General features: G+C 62.0%; 1 protein-coding gene across 3 annotated transcripts in view; it reads left to right on the top strand.

Moving 5' to 3' along the window:
- The window catches only part of LOC138825362 (lipase maturation factor 1-like), a 50,977-nt gene extending 33,999 nt beyond the window's left edge, over positions 1-16,978 (top strand). Inside the window, exons 3-10 of one of the 3 annotated variants that reach the window (XR_011371395.1) lie at positions 4,464-4,529; positions 6,390-6,557; positions 11,661-11,827; positions 12,245-12,398; positions 12,560-12,743; positions 13,211-13,323; positions 15,129-15,418; positions 16,768-16,843. Coding sequence is in view for 2 of the 3 variants with exons in the window: in XM_070019812.1 (XP_069875913.1) it covers positions 4,464-4,529; positions 6,390-6,557; positions 11,644-11,827; positions 12,245-12,398; positions 12,560-12,743; positions 13,211-13,323; positions 16,768-16,942 (1,044 nt within the window). In the remaining variant the exon portion in view is untranslated. Of the gene's footprint in view, positions 1-4,463; positions 4,530-6,389; positions 6,558-11,643; positions 11,828-12,244; positions 12,399-12,559; positions 12,744-13,210; positions 13,324-15,128; positions 15,419-16,767 lie in introns of all 3 variants that reach the window. The other 2 variants (XM_070019809.1, XM_070019812.1) reach the window with 2 other exon arrangements.
- Positions 16,979-17,655: the final 677 nt, after the last annotated feature.

Genomic DNA, 17,655 nt, shown 5'->3' with positions numbered 1-17,655 from the left:
TCACCTGAGATACCAGGAAACTCTGCTCAGCACCTACCAAACACTGGCTGTGCCACAACCACAGCGCCCCAGGCCAGCACCCAGGCGGGGAGGGGGGTCCGCGTCGGCTAGCACGGACGCAGCTCAGAGCCACGGTGCCACGCGGCTGGTGGCCGCCACAGCCAGGCGGCTTGTGGGGCAGGACAGTGGCTGCCTCGTGGCAGTGGAGCGTGGAATCGAGCAGCCAGGGGTCCCGGCCCCTTTTCTGCCCCGCGCAGCCGCACGGGGCACACGGGACAGCACAGATGTGAGTTTTGTCTCCAGTGGGTCGTAGCACAGCCCTCTCACGTCAGCTTGGCCGGGCTGCAGGGTGGAGCCACCGCCACCGCGCCTCCTGCTGCTGCTGCTGCTGCGTCTGGCACAGGGGCTGGGTGGGCAGGCACGCCCCGCGTGGGGGGTGGGCAGGGCTGGGTGGGCAGGCACGCTGCACACGGGGTGCTCCGGTGAGGGCGCACTGGTCCCTGTCACCAGCAGGCTGTAAGAGGCTCCCGGCCCCCGGGTGGGCAGGGACTCCCGCAGCACGCGCCAGACCATTTTATTAGATCAAAACTGTTCTTTATTGTATTTTTTTCAGGTGTCAGTTTTCTTCTTTAAATGTTTATTGTTTTAGGGGTGACCTTTACATGTAACGGGTGAGGTGCACACTCCTTGCCTTTTGCCCTGTCATCTGTTCCTCTTCGTTCTCTCCCCCATCTTCGCCCACAAGTTGCGTGGTTCACGTGCATTAGTGTCCAGGGCCGCCGGCCCCTTTGCTGCACATTTTCACCCATTTTCTGCTGATTCTGTGCCCCCCCCCCCACCTTCCCTCAGATGTGCACGTGTACACACCCAGGGCCAGGTACAGAATCCAGAGTCATCTGAAAACAAAAAGACAGGTTAAGAACAAGTCCTTTGTTTCCTTATCTTTGGCTTTGTTTTTCAGTATGTGTATTAGTTTATTTCCGTATGAAGAGGTGCTTGGGTATTACAACTTGGTGATTCTGTCCTTCAGTGTCACTGTATTTGGAGTTTTGTGCAGTTTGTCGTAACCCAGTGTGTTTTAGATCTAACTTTCTCAAATCAGGGAGAACTTGCATTATCTCTCTGATCTTGGCTTAACTCACCACATGATTCCTTCTAGCTCCATCCATTTCCCTGCAAATGCCATTATTTTGTCATTTCTAATGGCTGCATAATATTCCATTGTGTATAGATTCCACAATTTTTGGATCCATTCATCTGTGGTGGGGCATCTAGGTTGTTTCCATATCCTAGCTATTGTGAACAGTGCTGCAATAAACATGGAGGTGCACGCGTCCTTGTATATTGGTTCCTGTTGTTCAGGGTAGATGCCTAGAAGTGGTATGGCTGGGTCGTAAGGGAGGTCAATCTTTAGCTTTCTAAGGACCCTCCAGACTGCTTTCCAAAGTGGTTGTATGAGTGTACATTCCCACCAGCAGTGTAATAGCGTTCCTCGTTCTCCACATCCCCTCCAGCATTTGTCGTTGGCTGATTTGTGGATGTGGGACATTCTGACTGGGGTAAGGTGGTATCTCAGGGTTGTCTTTATTTGCATTTCCTTCACAACCAGGGATGGTGAACATTTCCTCACGTGTTTCTTTGCCATTCTTACCTCTTCTTCTGAGAAGTCTCTCTTTGGCTCCTTGCCCACTTAGTGACTGGCTTGTTAGGTTTGGGAGGGATTCGTTTCTTGAGCTCCCTGTATATTTTGGATCTTGGGCCTTTGTTGGGCCAGTGACCCCTGCCCCCGGCACTCCGGGAAGCTCTGGCTGTGGTGGGTGTGCGCCGTGGGTGGTGTGACCAGTCAGCGAGCAGCGGGAGTCACCATTAGCGAGGAAGAGTGAGGAGGAAGGCCCGCAGCCTCCGGGCAGCTCCTCAGCCTCCAAGTGCCTCTGTGAAATCACATCAAGTGTAATGGAATAAACGTCGGAATGCGGCATGTCCCTGAGCAGAGGGGATCAAACCGAAGGCCTGGCGCCCTTGCTCCAGGATGAGAGCAATCAGCCTCATTCGTTTTATTGCATTAGCGTGGGCACAACCGAAGAAAAGGGGCTTTCTTCTGGCCTCTGACGCCTTCGGCGTCCTGACCTCGGCCCCCGCTCGGGCTCCCGCCCCGCCCCGGGCGCCTCGACCCTCACTCAGCCGCAGGTGCAGCGCTCTTGGCCACGCCGCACGGCCTCCGGTCAAGAGCTCTTGGGGCATCAGGGCCACTTTCTCTTGGTGCCTGAGGTCTGGGGGCCTGGGAGGGGCCAGCACCCCACTGACTCTGTCCAAGTGGCCGGTGGAAGGTCAGCGCTCCCTGCGCATCTGGCACGTCAGGACCCACCTCGGCCATTTTTTTTCAAAATTAATTTTGGGTTGAAAGGGCTCAAAGAAGCCTTTGTTCCTCTCACACTGCTCCGGGGAAAGGACCCGTGGGAAATCCTGTGGAGCAGCGGGCGCACGTGCCCTCCGTCCCCAGACGCCCGGCTCTTAGCGCCTCTTATCAGCCTGGCTTTGACGTTTTCGTCATCCGTTCTCCCTGGGGGACGCGGGTGCGTGCGGGTTCCGGGGCACCGGGCGGGTGGCGCTGAGCGTCGGGCCCGTGCGTGCGTTTCCTCACAAGCCGGCAGCTCTGCCACCTGGGACAGGAGGGGCGCCCTCCTGTCGTGGCAGCCAGCCTACCTGACGTGTCCAGACCCATGTTCACGAGCCCCACACACGCAAGGCAGGGGCTGCCGCCAGCCGCCGATTCCGGGGCTTGGTGATCTGAGCTCTCTGTGTTCCAGGAGGTGGTTGGTTGTCAGAGCAACTCATGCAGCAAGGCTTTATTAATAGCACAGCTCCGGGACAGGAGCCCCGCTCAGCGCCCCGCACCACACGTGGCTCCCTGTGCTTGCTGGGGGGGACGTGGCCCTCACAGACAGCTGGCCCTCAGGTGCGGCCCACGTGACTACGCCTGCTCCCGCAGGACACCCCTGTGCTTGCGTAGACACTGGGCTGTGTCTGCATTACACTGGGGGGCGGCACCGCGGTACGGCCCGGCCCCGCTCCGCCCCTGGCCAGTCCAGTTGCATACTGCCCTGCCCTGTGCAGGCTGACTTACTGGGCAGCTGCAGACACCGCTGTCTGGTCACTCACGCACTGCCTGGCCCAGCGAGGGCTCTCAGCCACCCCAGCTTCCTTCTGAGCCTCACTGCGTCAGCCTGGACTCAGGCTCAGACCTGAGAGAAGGACAGAAGGCGAGTGGATGATGGATGGACACACGATGCTGGGGACGGCTGAGTAGTAGAAGATGGGTGGACGGTGGCTGGATGACAGTGACGAGTAGATGGAAGGTGGTAGATGGGGGGTGATGAGTAGGTAGATGGATGGATAGGTGGGGGATGATGAGTGGATGGATGGATGGATGGATGGATGATGAGCGGATGGCAGGTGGACAGATGGATGACAGAATGATTAAATGGAAGGTGGATGGGTAGACGTGGGGATGGAGATGTGGCTGTGGTAAGAGGGGTGCTCACCGTCTGGCTGTGGTAAGAGGGGTGCTCACCGTCTGGTGGAGCCTCAGCGAATTCTGCGAGGCTGTTCCTCTCCTTCCGGCTTGCCTAGTATGGAAGGTGCAGAGATTGAGGTGGGCTGGGTCTCCAGGTGAGGTTCTGGGAGCATGTACAAGAGAAGGGGAGTGGAGGCGTGCTGGTCCTCTGGACATCGCGTGGTGGCCAGCACAACTGCTGGGCAGAAACCTGCTCCACAGCCTGCGTCTTGTCTGATCCTTGCTGGTCTGGCTGCACAACCTGACCGCCAGCACCTGCAGCCGCGTCCCCGCACCCAGGGCACACGTGAGACCCCGCTGCCTTGTGAGGGATGCCAGGCAGGCCTCGGCCACGTGGGCGCGCACACAACTCCCCGTCTGAAGCATGTCAGCGCTCACGGCTCTCTGTCCATCCACGTGAGCCAGTCAGCTCTCCTCCCCTCCCGCCGGCCCATCCACCCCAGCATTAAAGAAAGCAAGGAATTCTGGCACCGGTGGCTCACACCTGTAATCCTACCTGCTCGGGGCTTGAGATCTGAGTGGTTTCGGTTCAAAGCCAACCTAGGCAGAGACGTCCCGAGTCTTTATCTTCAGTTAACCAGCAAAATGCCAAACTGGAGGCATGGTTCATGAGGTAGAGCAAGCAAGCTGAGGGAGAGGCTGCGTGAAGCCCTGGTGTGCACCCCAGCACCACAGAGTCAGAGAGCAGAGCCTCGCTGGCCCCCCAAGCGAACTGTGAACTCCTGCTCATCCGACGAGGCTCAGGGTGGTACAGAGGACAAAGCAGACATCCCAGTCCCTCGCCTCACGGCTCCGTCCTCTGTGGCCGGCCGCGTCCGTCCTCACGGCTCCGTCCTCCGTGGCCAGCCGTGTGTGGCCTCACTCTGCTGTCTGCTCTTTCTCTCCGCAGGGCCTCATCAAGGTCCGGGGAGATCGGTGCTGGTGGGACCTCACCTGCATGGACTTCCACTATGAGGTGAGCTCAGACAGCGGCCGCGCCAGCCCTGTGGACTTCTGCGCCTCCCCCTTCCCTCGGGCCTCCCCTGGGTGGACCTCAGGTCATGAACTGACCTGCACAGTGTCCCCCCGCCCCCCTTGCTGGCTGGGCCACGCGGATTGCGAATCCAGTGGTAGCTTTGGTTTTCCTTGTCCGTCCAGTGCTGGGGCAGGCTGCACCCCCCTTACTGGGGCTGTCTCCCTTACGTGTGACCTGCCGCCCCGGCACGGCGCCCCAGGTGTCCCCTTCCTCGCCCCAACCCAGGCCTGGGTCTCAGTTCCTCAGTTCCTGCAGACAGACCCGGAGGCTGCTCCCCTGGGCCAGGCCTGGTCTGCAAGGGGCAGGGAGCCATCCCGGGCAGGGTGGGGGGCCCCCTTCTGCAGCTGCACCTGGCACCCCCCGAGGGCTGAAGGTGGGCGGCCTGCGTCTCGGAACCTGACCAGGGCCTGCCGGTCGGTCCTGGCTCCCCCCGAGGGCTGAAGGTGGGCGGCCTGCGTCTCGGAACCTGACCGGGGCCTGCCGGTCGGTCCTGGCTCCCCGAGCGCCTGCAGAAGCCCCGGGGCGGCCCTTGCTGGCAGGGGCTTCTGCTCCTGCACATCCCTCCCACATGCCAGGCTGCCCCAAACCCGCTCTGCGAGGGGGGCCGGCCCAGCGGCTCCCTGCCCCCAGCCTTGGCTGCCGCTGCGTCCGAAGCGCCCTGCCGCGAGCAGCACAAAGCTGAGTCATTTTTTATCCCACGTTGACATCGTGTGCCTCAAATTCGAATGACACAGGCACGCCTTGATGTCGGTGTGTGGCCCTCACTGCTTTGCTTTGTTTTTCTTTTGGTCAGTGGTGGGTCCTGAACTCTGGGCCTGGGTGCTGTCCCTCAGGTCTTCAGCTCAAGGCTAGTGCTCTACCACTTGAGCCACGGCGTCACTTCCAGCTTTTTCTGCTCATGTGGTGCTGAGGAATGGAACGCAGGGCCTCACGCCTGCCAGGCGAACGCTCTACCACTGAGCCGCCTTCCCAGCCCCTCTCTGCTTCTTTTCTACTTTCCCCATCTTCTTTTTTTGCCTTTAAAAAACACCTTTTCTGCCTTGTTTTGGATGGAGTTAATATTTTCATGACATCTTGGCTTTATAATTATTGAATTTCTGTGGCCATTTTAGGGTTATGCACACATAATACAATGCGTTTGTCTTTACCCCAATCCCTTCAAGTGATAGTATTTCAGACGTGCACAGCAGCCAGGCCCGTGGCTCCACGTGTGGCTCGGGCTGTCTGGAGTCTGCGATCAGGGAAGGTGATGTGAGGAGGCCATGGACGGCCTCTGCCTGTCATCCTAGATGGCCATCGCTGCCCGGGGCACACAGCACGGGGAGTAGAAAGCTGGGCTCTGGCCCGCCAGCTAGTGGTTTATCCTCTGCAAGACAGATCTGAGGCCTGGAGGGCCCGGCCCCACGGCAGCATGCGCTGCTGAGCCCTGTGGTGAGGGGGACCTGAGACAGACCCTCATCCCCACCCACCCTTCCTCCCTGTCACAGACAGCTGACACTTGCCTCAGTTTATCTCTGCTGTTTATTCAAGGCCCCTGGAACCCCCTCAGGAGGGCCCCGCTGGGCCTGAGGGGGCCGCAGGTGTGGTGGCTGGGCCGAGACGCTGCCCACTGCTCCTCCCAGGGAGCAGACGGCGCTCTCTGGGTCCCTCACCCCCAGTTTGAGCACACTCGGTTTAGAGGTACACTCCAACTCCAGGGTGGATGGAAGTGGTTTTAAAGCAAAGAACTAGCTTTGCTTCAAACTGCTTCCCACAGAACCCTCTGGGGTCCCCCAGGGCTCACAGCCCCTGTCCCTGCAGACGCAGCCCGTGCCCAACCCGCTGGCCTACTACCTGCACCGGTCGCCCTGGTGGCTCCACCGCTTCGAGACGCTTGGCAACCACGTCGTGGAGCTGCTGGTGCCCTTCCTGGTGTTCCTCGGGCGCCGGCCGTGCCTCATACACGGGGCGCTGCAGATCCTGTTCCAGGTAGGCCATGTCCATGGCCCCCGAAGCCGCCCGGGGCTTCCCAGCAGCCCTCCCCCGCCCCCTGCCCCACTCCGCACGAGGGCTTGCGCTCTGCGCTGGCCTGGGCCAGGCACACAGTCCCCTTGTGCTTGGCGCTCATAGAACAGCCAGAACCGGTAGCCCTGTCCCTGGAGGGGTGGCAGGCCCCGCCTCCTCGCTGCTGTGTCCACCTCCCCGTCCCAGGTCTGGCAAGTTCTCCGGAGGGCTCTGCCCCGACCCCAGGGTCACCATCTGTTGTCGCCGTGTGTGCTGGGATTTCTCGCTTCTCTGCTGGGCTGGCTTTCAGTGTCTTGCGTCTGCACTCCTCTCCCTGGGCCAAGTCCCCCTGGAATGTGTTCCCTTGGGGCGTGGACGCCCTGCCATTGCTGGGGTGACCTCACCAGGGTTTAGTGTGGGATCTGGCATGGTTGCCAGTGGGGGGGGGGGCCGCCCCACACCCCTCTGTACAGAGCCTGCAGCGGCTGGGGAGAACTCTCCGGAGCATCTGTGCTTTCCGGCGGTTTCTACATGTATCCAACGGTGGATACAACTTTAGAACGGGCTCTGAGGCCTGGCCTCCAGCTCACCCCTCCCTCGATGGAGCACCGCCTCCATGGGCACGTCTGGCAGGGAAAGAAAAGTTCCGTGGCCTTGCCCCGGCCGCGCTGCCCCGGGCTGCTTTGCAGCCTGTGGCCCTGGAGCTCAGAGATGTGCAGACCAGGGTCACGGCGAGCAAGCGGAGTGGGTGTCCTGGGCCGGGACCGCGTCAGAGCAAGCCCCGCCTTGTAAACGTCACGCAGCTGGGACTACGCTGGGTGGCGCCACTCGGGCTGGCTTCCCGCGTCTTTGAGTGCGCACGTCCCACGCATGTGCCATCGGTCCCAGCGACCGTCCGTGTGGGGCACTGCCAGTGCACAGGCACGGCACAGAGGCTCCAGCCTGGCCCCTCGGGCCCCGGCCAGTGGTTCTCACCTGCCTCTCCCGACGTCCGCTGCGAAGCCTGGGCACTGCTGGACACGCGGCTCAGGGAGAAGCAAGGGCTCTCCTGCAGGCTCCAAACCAGGGCTGGGGCTGTAAACTCTCCCACCGCCCCATTCCTTGCTTCTGCAGATGAGCAGACACTGCTGGACCAGAACCGAGAGGCAGGGTGTCCTAGTACACAAAACTGGTGTCGGGGGCTGGGGGCCCCTGCGTGCTAGGAAGCTTCAGCCACCGGAACGCAGACTTGTGTGCAGTTCCTCAGCAACACTCCCGGGTGCGCCAGGGCCGACGTGCGCAGCTCACGGCCCCTACAAGGAGGCCACAGGGTGGCAGGACATCCACGACGATGTGGGGGGTCAGCGGGGTGGCTGGCTAGCCCAGCCCCCAAGGTCCACCACCCCTGGTGTCCTCAGCCCACACTGTGTGGGGCAAGGCGGTGATGGCCAGAGTCGGCCAGGCATCCATCCTGTCCCCACAGCGGGCATGTCTGGGCCCGGGCGGCCTTTGCCCTCCCTGAGTTCAGAGTGTGCACAACTCTGCCGCACCCATCTAGGGATGCGGCCTCCACTCCCTCCCCACCGCCGCCATTCTGCCCCGTCCCCCTCTCCCTACCTCCACCCCCACTCCCTCCACTGTACCTTATCCCTCACGCCCTACCTCTACCCTGTCCTCCACTCTACAGAATCCCCCACTTCCTCTACTCTATCTTATCCTCCACTCTACTCTCCCCCACTCCCTCCACGGCACCCCATCCTCCACAGCCTCCCTCCCCACAGCCTGCACTCTGCTCTCCACTCCTTTCCCACCTCCTGGTGCGTAGGCTGCCGTTCCTTCCTCTGGGAGGATGGATGCTCACGTGCTCGCCGCCGCCCACACTCCATTTACACAGCTGTTTGGAGGGCTCCTGCCGCAGACCCGCCGGCTAGCCGGGGGCCTGTGGGAAGGGCAGGAGGCCTGGGGCCCCGCCAGCTCCCTGCACAGTCGGGACCCAGTCCTAGTGGCACCCCCACCAGAGCCAAATGCGATAAAATACGATATCCTGTATTTTCCCTTTTCCGAGACACGTTGCCCGGGCTGGCCTTGAGCGGGGGTTCTCCTGCCTGAGGTTAGAGGGTCCGCCCGCACACGTGGCCAGGGTGTCGCTGTGGAGTGCACACGGCTTCTCTGCAGGGCAGCAGACACCCCCCGCCCCGCCTCAGGCCTGGCTCCTGCGTCTCTGGATTTGGTGGCTCTTGGCTTCTGAGCATGGTCTCCCTCACCTGACAGGCACCAGCCTCAGGCCAGTGGCATGTTGTTGCAGGTGGGCATGCCTGTCCATCTGGCCTAGGTTTCTTGGTCATTGCCTGACTGTGGTTTGTCAGAGCTCAGACCCACTTCTTGGGGCCTGTGTCTTGCCATGTCCTCTGTGGGAACCGGGGCCGGCCCTGTAAGATCCGCCGCCTCACACCCCCCTTCCTCTGGGGTCCGGGCACCTGTCGCCGGCAGACGTGCAGTGCTGGGCCCGGCCGCACTGAAGACCGAGGGAGGGAAGATCCCTGTGGAGTTCTCAGGCCCAGCTCTGTGCTGTGGCCAGAGGAAAGAGGAAGCAGAGCGAGTCTGGAGGGCTGACCCCGAGCATGGCCGCTCTCTGTCTAGCTGTGCAACCTGTCATGGGGCTTCTACACAGCTCTGTGAGAACCAGTCCTGTCCCCGCCTCTGCTGTGGGGCCTACTTCTCCAGGCCAGGCCCCCGCCCCGGCAGGGGGTCCTTGGAAACAAGCTCCTGTCAGAGCCCCTCTACCAGCAAGTCCAGGAGCGCCCCCAGGGTGCTTCTGGCACGTGACCAGCGCTGGCAGGGTCTTGTGTTTCTGCCCAGTGCCACCCCCCACCCATGTGTCCCGTTCCTGGTGGTGGATGTGTAGACCACATGCCCATTTCCCGTGCCTATTCTGACGCTCTTTGTTAGGTTTAGGTTCCTCCCTATTCCTGATGTTGCTCTTTGGCCCCGGTGTCCGTGTGTTAACCTTAGCTGCCGACCAGAGCAAGTCAGTGCTGTCCTCCGGACACTTGCTCTCAGGATCTCACGGCGAGCTCACAGGAGTGTGTGGGACTGGGTCGCCAGTCACAAAGCCCCCGTGTGAGCGCCAGCCCTGGTGTACACACAGTGCTCACTGTGTGCGCATTCTGAAGTCTTGTTGGCCAGAAGGCACCCCCCTTCCTCCGGTCCCTGTGCACACAAGGCCTCACACTGCATGCCGCGGTCCGTGTCTTTGCCTCTGCCGTCCCAGGTCCAGGAGGCGCTGCCAGAGGCCTCCCTGGTGTCCCCGATGGAGCAGTCAGGTCCTGCGGGCCCACAGCCAGACGTCTCGGGACAGGCGTCCTGTTTAGGTATCCTGCGTTACGTGGGCTACAGAGGGTCCAGCTCCTGCCTGGCAGAACCAAACCTCTGACCCTACTCTAACACTGCATGAGTCACGGGCCCAGCAATAACCTGGAGCCGTGGCCTCCCCTTCCCAGAGCACCACGAGCCCGAGCCTTGGCTGAGGGGTTGGATGTGCAGCCACTTGCATGTGGCATCCTGAGAAGATGAACTCATTTCTCATTTGCTCTGCAGAGGAAAGGAGAAAGCTCAGGTCTGAGGCATGCTGTGAGCTGGTGCCGCCAGGGGCTCACGGGTGTGAGCAGTCCCAAGTTTGTGACTTGTCTTTCCTCCTTGTGTGTACGTTTGAGGCAGTGAGCGGTCGAGGTGGGCTTATAGGGCGGCCAGCCAGCCACGTTGCACGGGTCGGAAGCCAGGCTGGTGCTCACCACCTCTGTGACCCCTCCCACAGCGGATCCCGTCACCCTGGGTGGCCTGAGGCCTCCTGGCACAGTGCTCTTGAAGACTTACACAGGTGGACATAGGCAGGACCGACATTGGAGGCCCCTACTGCCCCAAGTGCTGGACACTGGCTCCTATAGGACTCCTAGCTGCGTCCTCACCGGCCACCCCAGCCTGGCCAGCGGCAGTTAGATGTGCCTCCAGGGCCTGGCCCCTAGCAGGGAGAGGCTCACGGGGAGGGATGTTCACACATCCCGAGGCTTGATTCTGCAGCGAGAGCTCCCGCCTCCCCTCCCCTGCACTGACTACACACCATGCCCCATGGCACAGAGAAGCAGAACTGGTGCTGCTCCCGGATGCCGGGGTATCCTCAACAGCACCCCAGGAGACGGCCTGGGCCAGCCCTGTCGCTCACATCTGTCCAAGTCTCCAGCCTGCCAGAGTTGGGATGGTGCAGCTTCAAGTGTTGGGAGTGCTTAGAGAGTGACTATGGGCCCATGTCCCATTGGCCAGCTGTGACGCCCCTTTAGAGGGTCGTCTGGCAATGTCCACACAGCGGCGTCTGACACGGGCCTGGGACACTGCCCTCACAGAGTGACCCTCACAGCTCCCTAGAGACACCATGTGACTTCCTCTGCAGTGATCAAGAAAACCCAGCAGTACCACGGACTGGGGACAGGGCTGCTCTGTGGTCACTCATTGCTGTGGGACGGGGCTCTGTGGTCACTCACTGCCGTGGGACGGGGCTCTGTGGTCACTCACTGCCGTGGGACGGGGGCTCTGTGGTCACTCACTGCTGTGGGACGGGGCTCTGTGGTCACTCATTGCTGTGGGACGGGGGCTCTGTGGTCACTCATTGCTGTGGGACGGGGGCTCTGTGGTCACTCACTGCTGTGGGACGGGGGCTCTGTGGTCACTCACTGCTGTGCGGTCCTGGGCTGTACTTTGGATCACTCCAGGACTGGGCCAGTGCAGTTACTGAAAAGGGTCCCAGGCCTGTGGCCCCAGCCAACCAGCTGCTGTCACCAGCCCCGTGAGAGCTCCTGCGTGTGCCCTCAAGTTTCTGGGGCTTCTCATCCAGGGGTCCCAGGCTGGGCGTGGGCCCTGAAACTTCAGAGCGAGACTCGGCCTTGGGCTGCCTTCAGGAGTCACCGTGGCAAGGTCTGGCTGGGCCTGACGCACTGTAGATGGCTGTGCCGTGACCGGGGTCCTGGGGGAGCCGCACGCTCCCACAGGGCCAGGTGGGGGTGGAGGCAGGAGGCTGTACTCGGGCCTGCACCCCATACAGGTGGTCCTCATCCTCAGCGGGAACCTGAGCTTCCTGAACTGGCTGACCATGGTGCCCAGCCTCGCCTGCTTCGATGACATGGCGCTGGGCTCCCTGTTTCCCTCCGGGCCACAGGGCCTCAAAGACCGTGTCCTGAGGATGCAGCAGGAGGGGGCTCGCGGGGCCCGGCCATGGCCGACTCACGGTAAGTGAGACCTAGCCGGTTACCTCGTGCCCACAGGGAAGCCGGGACTGCCACCCCCAGAACGGCGTGAGCCCCCGCACCTGGGAGGGATGCTGTGTGTAGACGTGGGGTCCCAGCGAAAACCTGCCCGGGGAACATGTCACACAACCCCCGGGAGGTTCACGGCCACACTGTGGGAGGCCCCTGCACGGCCAGTGGGGCCTGTCCCTGAGCCCAGAGGGGAGGACGGAAGCCAGGGCCCCCAGGGATAGGCTGGACCCTGCTGATCGAGCGCCTCCTCTCTTGGGCTGGGGCCCCACTAATGGGGGTGCCTCCCCCTCAGGCTAGGACCCCACTAGTGAGAATGCTGTCTCCCTCTGGTGAGACTGCCTCCCCTAGGGCCAGGACCCCTGCTGAAGACTCTTCCCCTCCGGCCAGGCTCCAGGGTGCGGCAGCTGGTCAACTTGGCGCTGGGCGCCCTGGTGGCCTGGCTCAGCGTGCCCGTGGTCCTGAACCTGCTGAGCTCCAAGCAGGTCATGAACACCTCCTTCAGTCCGCTCAGGATTGTCAACACCTACGGGGCCTTCGGAAGGTACAGCCAGCCTGCACCCGTGCCCTCCGTGCCTTGGTCTGCCTGTGCACTCAGCCCACCTGGAGGAAGTGTGCAAGATGCCAGCATCACCCGTGCCCCCTGCCCCCTCCCCACACCACGGGGTGGCCCTGCCATGACCCATGGCCTTGCTGACTCCCCAGCATCACCAAGGAGCGGACGGAGGTGATCCTGCAGGGCACGGCCAGCCCCAACGCCAGCACGCCGGATGCCGTGTGGGAGGACTACGAGTTCAGATGCAAGCCGGGCGACCCCTGGAGGCGGCCCTGCCTCATCTCCCCCTACCACTACCGCCTGGACTGGCTCATGTGGTTCGCCGCCTTCCAGGTGAGCATGTCCTCCCTTCTAGGCCCGAGTGGTCGCGCAGGCTTCCATTGGTCCCATACCACAGAAGCCACGAGACTGTGGGAGTCAGGGAGGGAAGAGGACTCAAGGAGGTCACCTTTCACCGGAGGGTCACCAGGACCAGCCGGGCCCAAGTCCACCTGACAGGGTCCCGTCTGGCTCACAAGGACCCTGCCCTTGTGGAGGTCACTCGAGTACAGGATGAAGACACCACAGCACCCTCTGGGCAGAGGGACGCCAGGCCCAGCAGGTGGCCAGACCTCCAGCAGGACTGAAACAGCTGAGCGTGGCACCTGCAGGGAGGTGAAGTCAGGCCCCCGGGCAGAGCGGGAAGCAGGCAGCCCCAGAGGCTAGCATGGCACTGACAGCCTGCGGCAGGGCGGAGCCGGGGGACAGGAGGAGCTGCGCCTGGACACACGTGGCCCTCACGGCACCGCCTCTCCTCCCAGACCTACGAGCACAACGAGTGGATCCTCCACCTGGCGGGCAAGCTCCTGGCCAATGATGCTGAGGCCCTGTCCCTGCTGGCCCTCAACCCCTTTGAGGGCCGGGCCCCTCCCAGGTAAGGCGGGCCGCCTGCCCCACAGCCTCCACCAGCTCTTCACAGAGGAGCAGGGCCCCTCTGTACGATACTGGTCTCCAGAGCCCCTGGTCGGAAGAGGCCCATCGCCTCGCTCAACAGCTGCCCCACAGCTGCTCTGCACCATACCCGCCAGTGTCCAGGAGGCCGGGCAGAGCGGCAGGGCCTGCCCTCCAAGAGCCTGCTGTGTGCCTGACCCAGTGGAGATCAGGCCAGCTGGAGGGACCGCAGGAGCCAGAGACGGGGGAGCGTGAGCATTTAGGGGGCTGGGAACAGGAAGATGGAGATCAGGGGCCCTGGTGACAGCAGTGAGAGCTACAGGAAGATACTGGGGGCCTGACTTGCTGTGGAAGGACGAGTCCTAGGAGCCAGGGGCTGGAAAAGAGTAGGAACTGGGGGGGGAGGGCGGGGGGGCCACCAGGAGCCCACAACCAGAGAGCAGGGCCAGTGCAGCCTCCAAGGGGGCTGAGCACTCTGCTCCGTAGTATGGAACCTAGTTCCAGCGCAAATGAGGACAGCAGGCCTGGGCTGGCCGCCCCCCTCCCTGCGGGCTCTTAACTCTGACAGGACGCATTCCTGTTTTCCCTGGAGGAGCCTGGGGACAGCTGTGCCCTGGAGCTCCCCAGCTGTCGGGCTTGGCAGGCAGGGCTGCGGGGCAGCTGCGCCCAGGATGGCACCCCAGCCAGGGGGCACTGTCCATAGCCCCTCCGGGGCCAGCCTCAGGGACGCCGGCACCCTCTGGGGGCAGCTGCCCTCCCAGGCAAGGCTGCACAGAATCCCTGCCCTGTGGCCAGTGGCATGCCTGGACGTGGGCACGCGTCCCCAGCTTGCCGGGCCAGGCCTGCCCTGCCCGCGGCCCTGTCCACCAGGGGAGACTGCTGTGGAAAGGAGGTGTGAGGCAGCTCCTGGGCGTGGCTGGGGTAGGTGCAGGGACACGCAGGCAGCTGTGCAGTCTGAGCCGCCAGGGAGCACGTGGCCCTCTGCGGCGCCCGTGTGTTCTCAGGAGCTGCGTGCGGATGCCTGTTCTCGCCAGTGCCAGGGTGCGGGGCTGACCACAGCCTGGCCACCAGGAGCGTTCCTTTTCCTAGAGCAGTGGAAGAGGAGTGAACGCTGCCTTGGTGCTCCTCGAAGGATGGCTGACATCCCAGCCACAGCACACAAGGCCCGCACAGCGCTAGGCCAGGGAGGGAGGCACCTTGGAGACCTCGGGCCCTCCAAGACCCCAAAATGTAGGCGAGCACCTGGCTCTCCCCCTGCTTCGTTGCTGGAGATGAAGCAGCAGGAACTCAGAAACGCCAGCACATGGCCAAAGAGCCCACAGCCAGAAAGGACTGCACGGAGCCCCACCCCACGGTGGAGAGTAAGCAGAGGCCAAGACCCTGCGCCTCCCACCACAGTGCATCCACCCCAGCAACACATCCTCACCTCCCATGAGGATGCCTCACCTCACAGTGACACATTCTCACCTCTTCATAGTGATGCATCCTCACCTCCCCACAGTGACACATCACTTCCCACTGGGACGCATCCTCACCTCCTCACGGTGACACATCACCTCCCATAGCGACGCATCCTCACCTCCCCAGTGATGCATCCTCACCTCCCACGAGGATGCATCACCTCCTCACAGTGACACATCCTCACCTCCCGTGAGGACGCATCACCTCCCCACAGTGACACATCCTCACCTCCCCACGGTGACACATCCTCACCTCCCCACGGGGACGCATCACCTCCCACGGCGACACATCTCCTCCCGTGGTGACGCATTGTCCCCCCCCCCCCAGGGTGGTGCATGCTCACTTCTTGCAGTAACAAGGTTCACTGAGGACCAGCTGGCAGCACACTCCTCACCAGTGACAAAAGACACTGTCTCATGGCCACAAAACGAAAAACCACCTGTCATACCAACAACCAGAAGACTTGGAAGTAACAGCAGAGTGGGAACTCTGTGCAGATGCTCAGAGACACACCACAGTCACCGTTGAGAACCGCAGTCAGCCCAGGAAGACCTGTGTCAGAGGAAAGAAAGGCTGAGATCTAAAGTGTCGTGGCCACACGACCGCACTGAGCAGAGGCAAGGAGGGAAGATGGGGGCTGGAGACAGGAAAAGGCAATGAGCCAACTGAGCAGAGGGAGACACTGGCCCCAAGTGAGCAGAGCTCAGAGCCTGAGGTCTGTGAAGAGGTCTGAATGGGTCACCAAGGTCCCCAGGGGGAGACAGGAAAGGCACAGAGCTGGAAGGGGCAGGGCAGCACACTCCTGCTACCCCATCAATAGGGGAGGTGTAAACAGGAGGCCCTGCAAGCGTGCAAGGCCCCACTAGGAGCAGCCGCACGCTTTCATGTCATCCCAGCACCCAGAGACAGGCCCAGAGCAGCCAGTCGCAAGCCAACCCAGGCAAACACAAGGGAAACAACCAGAACACGGGCAATCGGCCTGCCTGGCAATCGAGGCCCCAAGTTTGGACTTCCTAAGGCCCAGTACTACCAAAAAAAGCAATGGCCAAAACCTTTCCAAATTTAACAAAAGGCACATACTTATGGCCAATAAACTATGTAGACCCCAAAGAAATTTAAACCAAAGTTCACTAAACTTTGAAAACCTCAGGCAGCGAAGGCTGTGCAATCAGCAGGGGTTCGCAACCCTGCCCGGCGGGCAGCCAAGGTACAAGACAGCATGTGGCCCAGCCCACAGCCAGCAGGGCGGCGCTGGATGAGGAGCTGTGCGCCACCCCACCCCACAAGAGGGCACCAGACCTGTCACCGCAAGTGTTGAGTTCTGTGTTGAGCACAGTGGACACCAGGAGGGAGGAGACCAAAGCGCAGACATTGTGTTGCCTGCCCTGGAGTTGGCAGCTGCAGCCCGTGGGAGGCGCCGCTCTGCCAGTCTGGGGTGGTCAAGACAATGACAAGTGAGGGAGACAGATAAAGGAAATGAGCTCCTGCAGTTTACTTCCATGGTCAGGAACACCAGCAGACTGTGGGAAGTAGACAGTGTACTGTGAGTAGCCACTTAAGCAGAATCACAGCTGGGCACTGGTGGCTCACACCTGAGATGCGAGGATCACAGTTCAAAGTCAGCCTGGGCAGGAAAGCCCGTGAGCTATCTCTAACTGATAAAGCCATTAGTGAGCTGTGACTAGTGGTAGAGTGCTAGCCTTGAGTGAGAAAGCTCAGGGACAGCGCCCGGAGTTCAAGCCCAGGACCAGCATACACACAGCAAAATTCCAAAGGGAGATACTTCACACTACTAACAAGTCATCAGAATTCTGAGAAACGTGTATATAATCCAGCTAGGTGAGGTAGCAGACATCTCCAGCCCTCACACACGGGAGGACCCAAAGCTCCTCTGGGAAGCCACAACCTGAGAGGGGTGGGTGGTGACACTGGTGGCCAGGGCTTCAGGCTGTCCTCTGTCCTGCAGGTGGGTCCGAGGAGAGCACTACCGGTACCAGTTCAGCCGCCCGGGAGGCAAGCACGCCGCCCAGGGCAAGTGGTGGCTGCGCAGGCGCATTGGTCCCTACTTCCCTCCTCTCCGCCTTGAGGACCTGAGGAACTACTTCAAGGCACGGGAGTGGCCACTGCCACAGCCCATCTAGGGACACCCTGGAATAAAGGCCAGAGACCACACCACACCACATGGAGTCCCCGTGTTCCTCAGCCCACGCCTGGACACCCAGCTGGCAGCACAGCGCAATGCATAGAGGATGACCCCACGGCCACCATCCCATCCCTGCAGAGGCCTGCAGCAGGGCTGTGGCCCAGGACAGGAGTGTGGGGACAGTGGCCTGGTCCCAGGGGAGCAATGCCAGAGGCACTGTCTAGTCCTGAGTGGGTGGCAGGGCCTGGGGAGCCCACACTCACTCCCCGCCCCCCCCCTCGCCTGGCTGACGGGGCGGCCAGCAGCCAGCACCCTCCATCATGTGCCCAAGGCTCGGCCACACTGCGCAGGGGCTTAGCAGAGGCACAGTGCAGGTCTGTGTGGACCCCGGGCCCCTGGGAGCCAGCCCAGGTGCAGACAGAGAGCTGGTGTTCCGGCTGGGAACAGGGCGCCTGTGTCTGCAGAGCACAGCCGGGCTCGGCAAGGGCACACAGTATGGGAGGCGCGGGCAGGCCTGGGCCCCCTTCCCGGGCCTGCCTGGCAGGCGGCAGGGGAGGTGAGGAAGGGGGACTGGGCAGGGGTGGCAGCTGGTATAGCCCAGAAGAGGTGACAGACACCAAGTGGCCCCTGCAGGCTCAGTGCAGACATACGAACCCGCGGGCCTGGCAGGCCAGAGGGTCTGGAGCAACGTGTTCTCTGTGGACAAGGCCA

This window comes from Dipodomys merriami, unplaced genomic scaffold, assembly GCF_024711535.1.
Source record: "Dipodomys merriami isolate MVZ:Mamm:240054 unplaced genomic scaffold, mDipMer1.0.p SCAF_137, whole genome shotgun sequence".
Classification (NCBI taxonomy): Eukaryota; Metazoa; Chordata; class Mammalia; order Rodentia; family Heteromyidae; genus Dipodomys; species Dipodomys merriami.
This window is presented reverse-complemented; position numbering and strand designations above follow the sequence as displayed.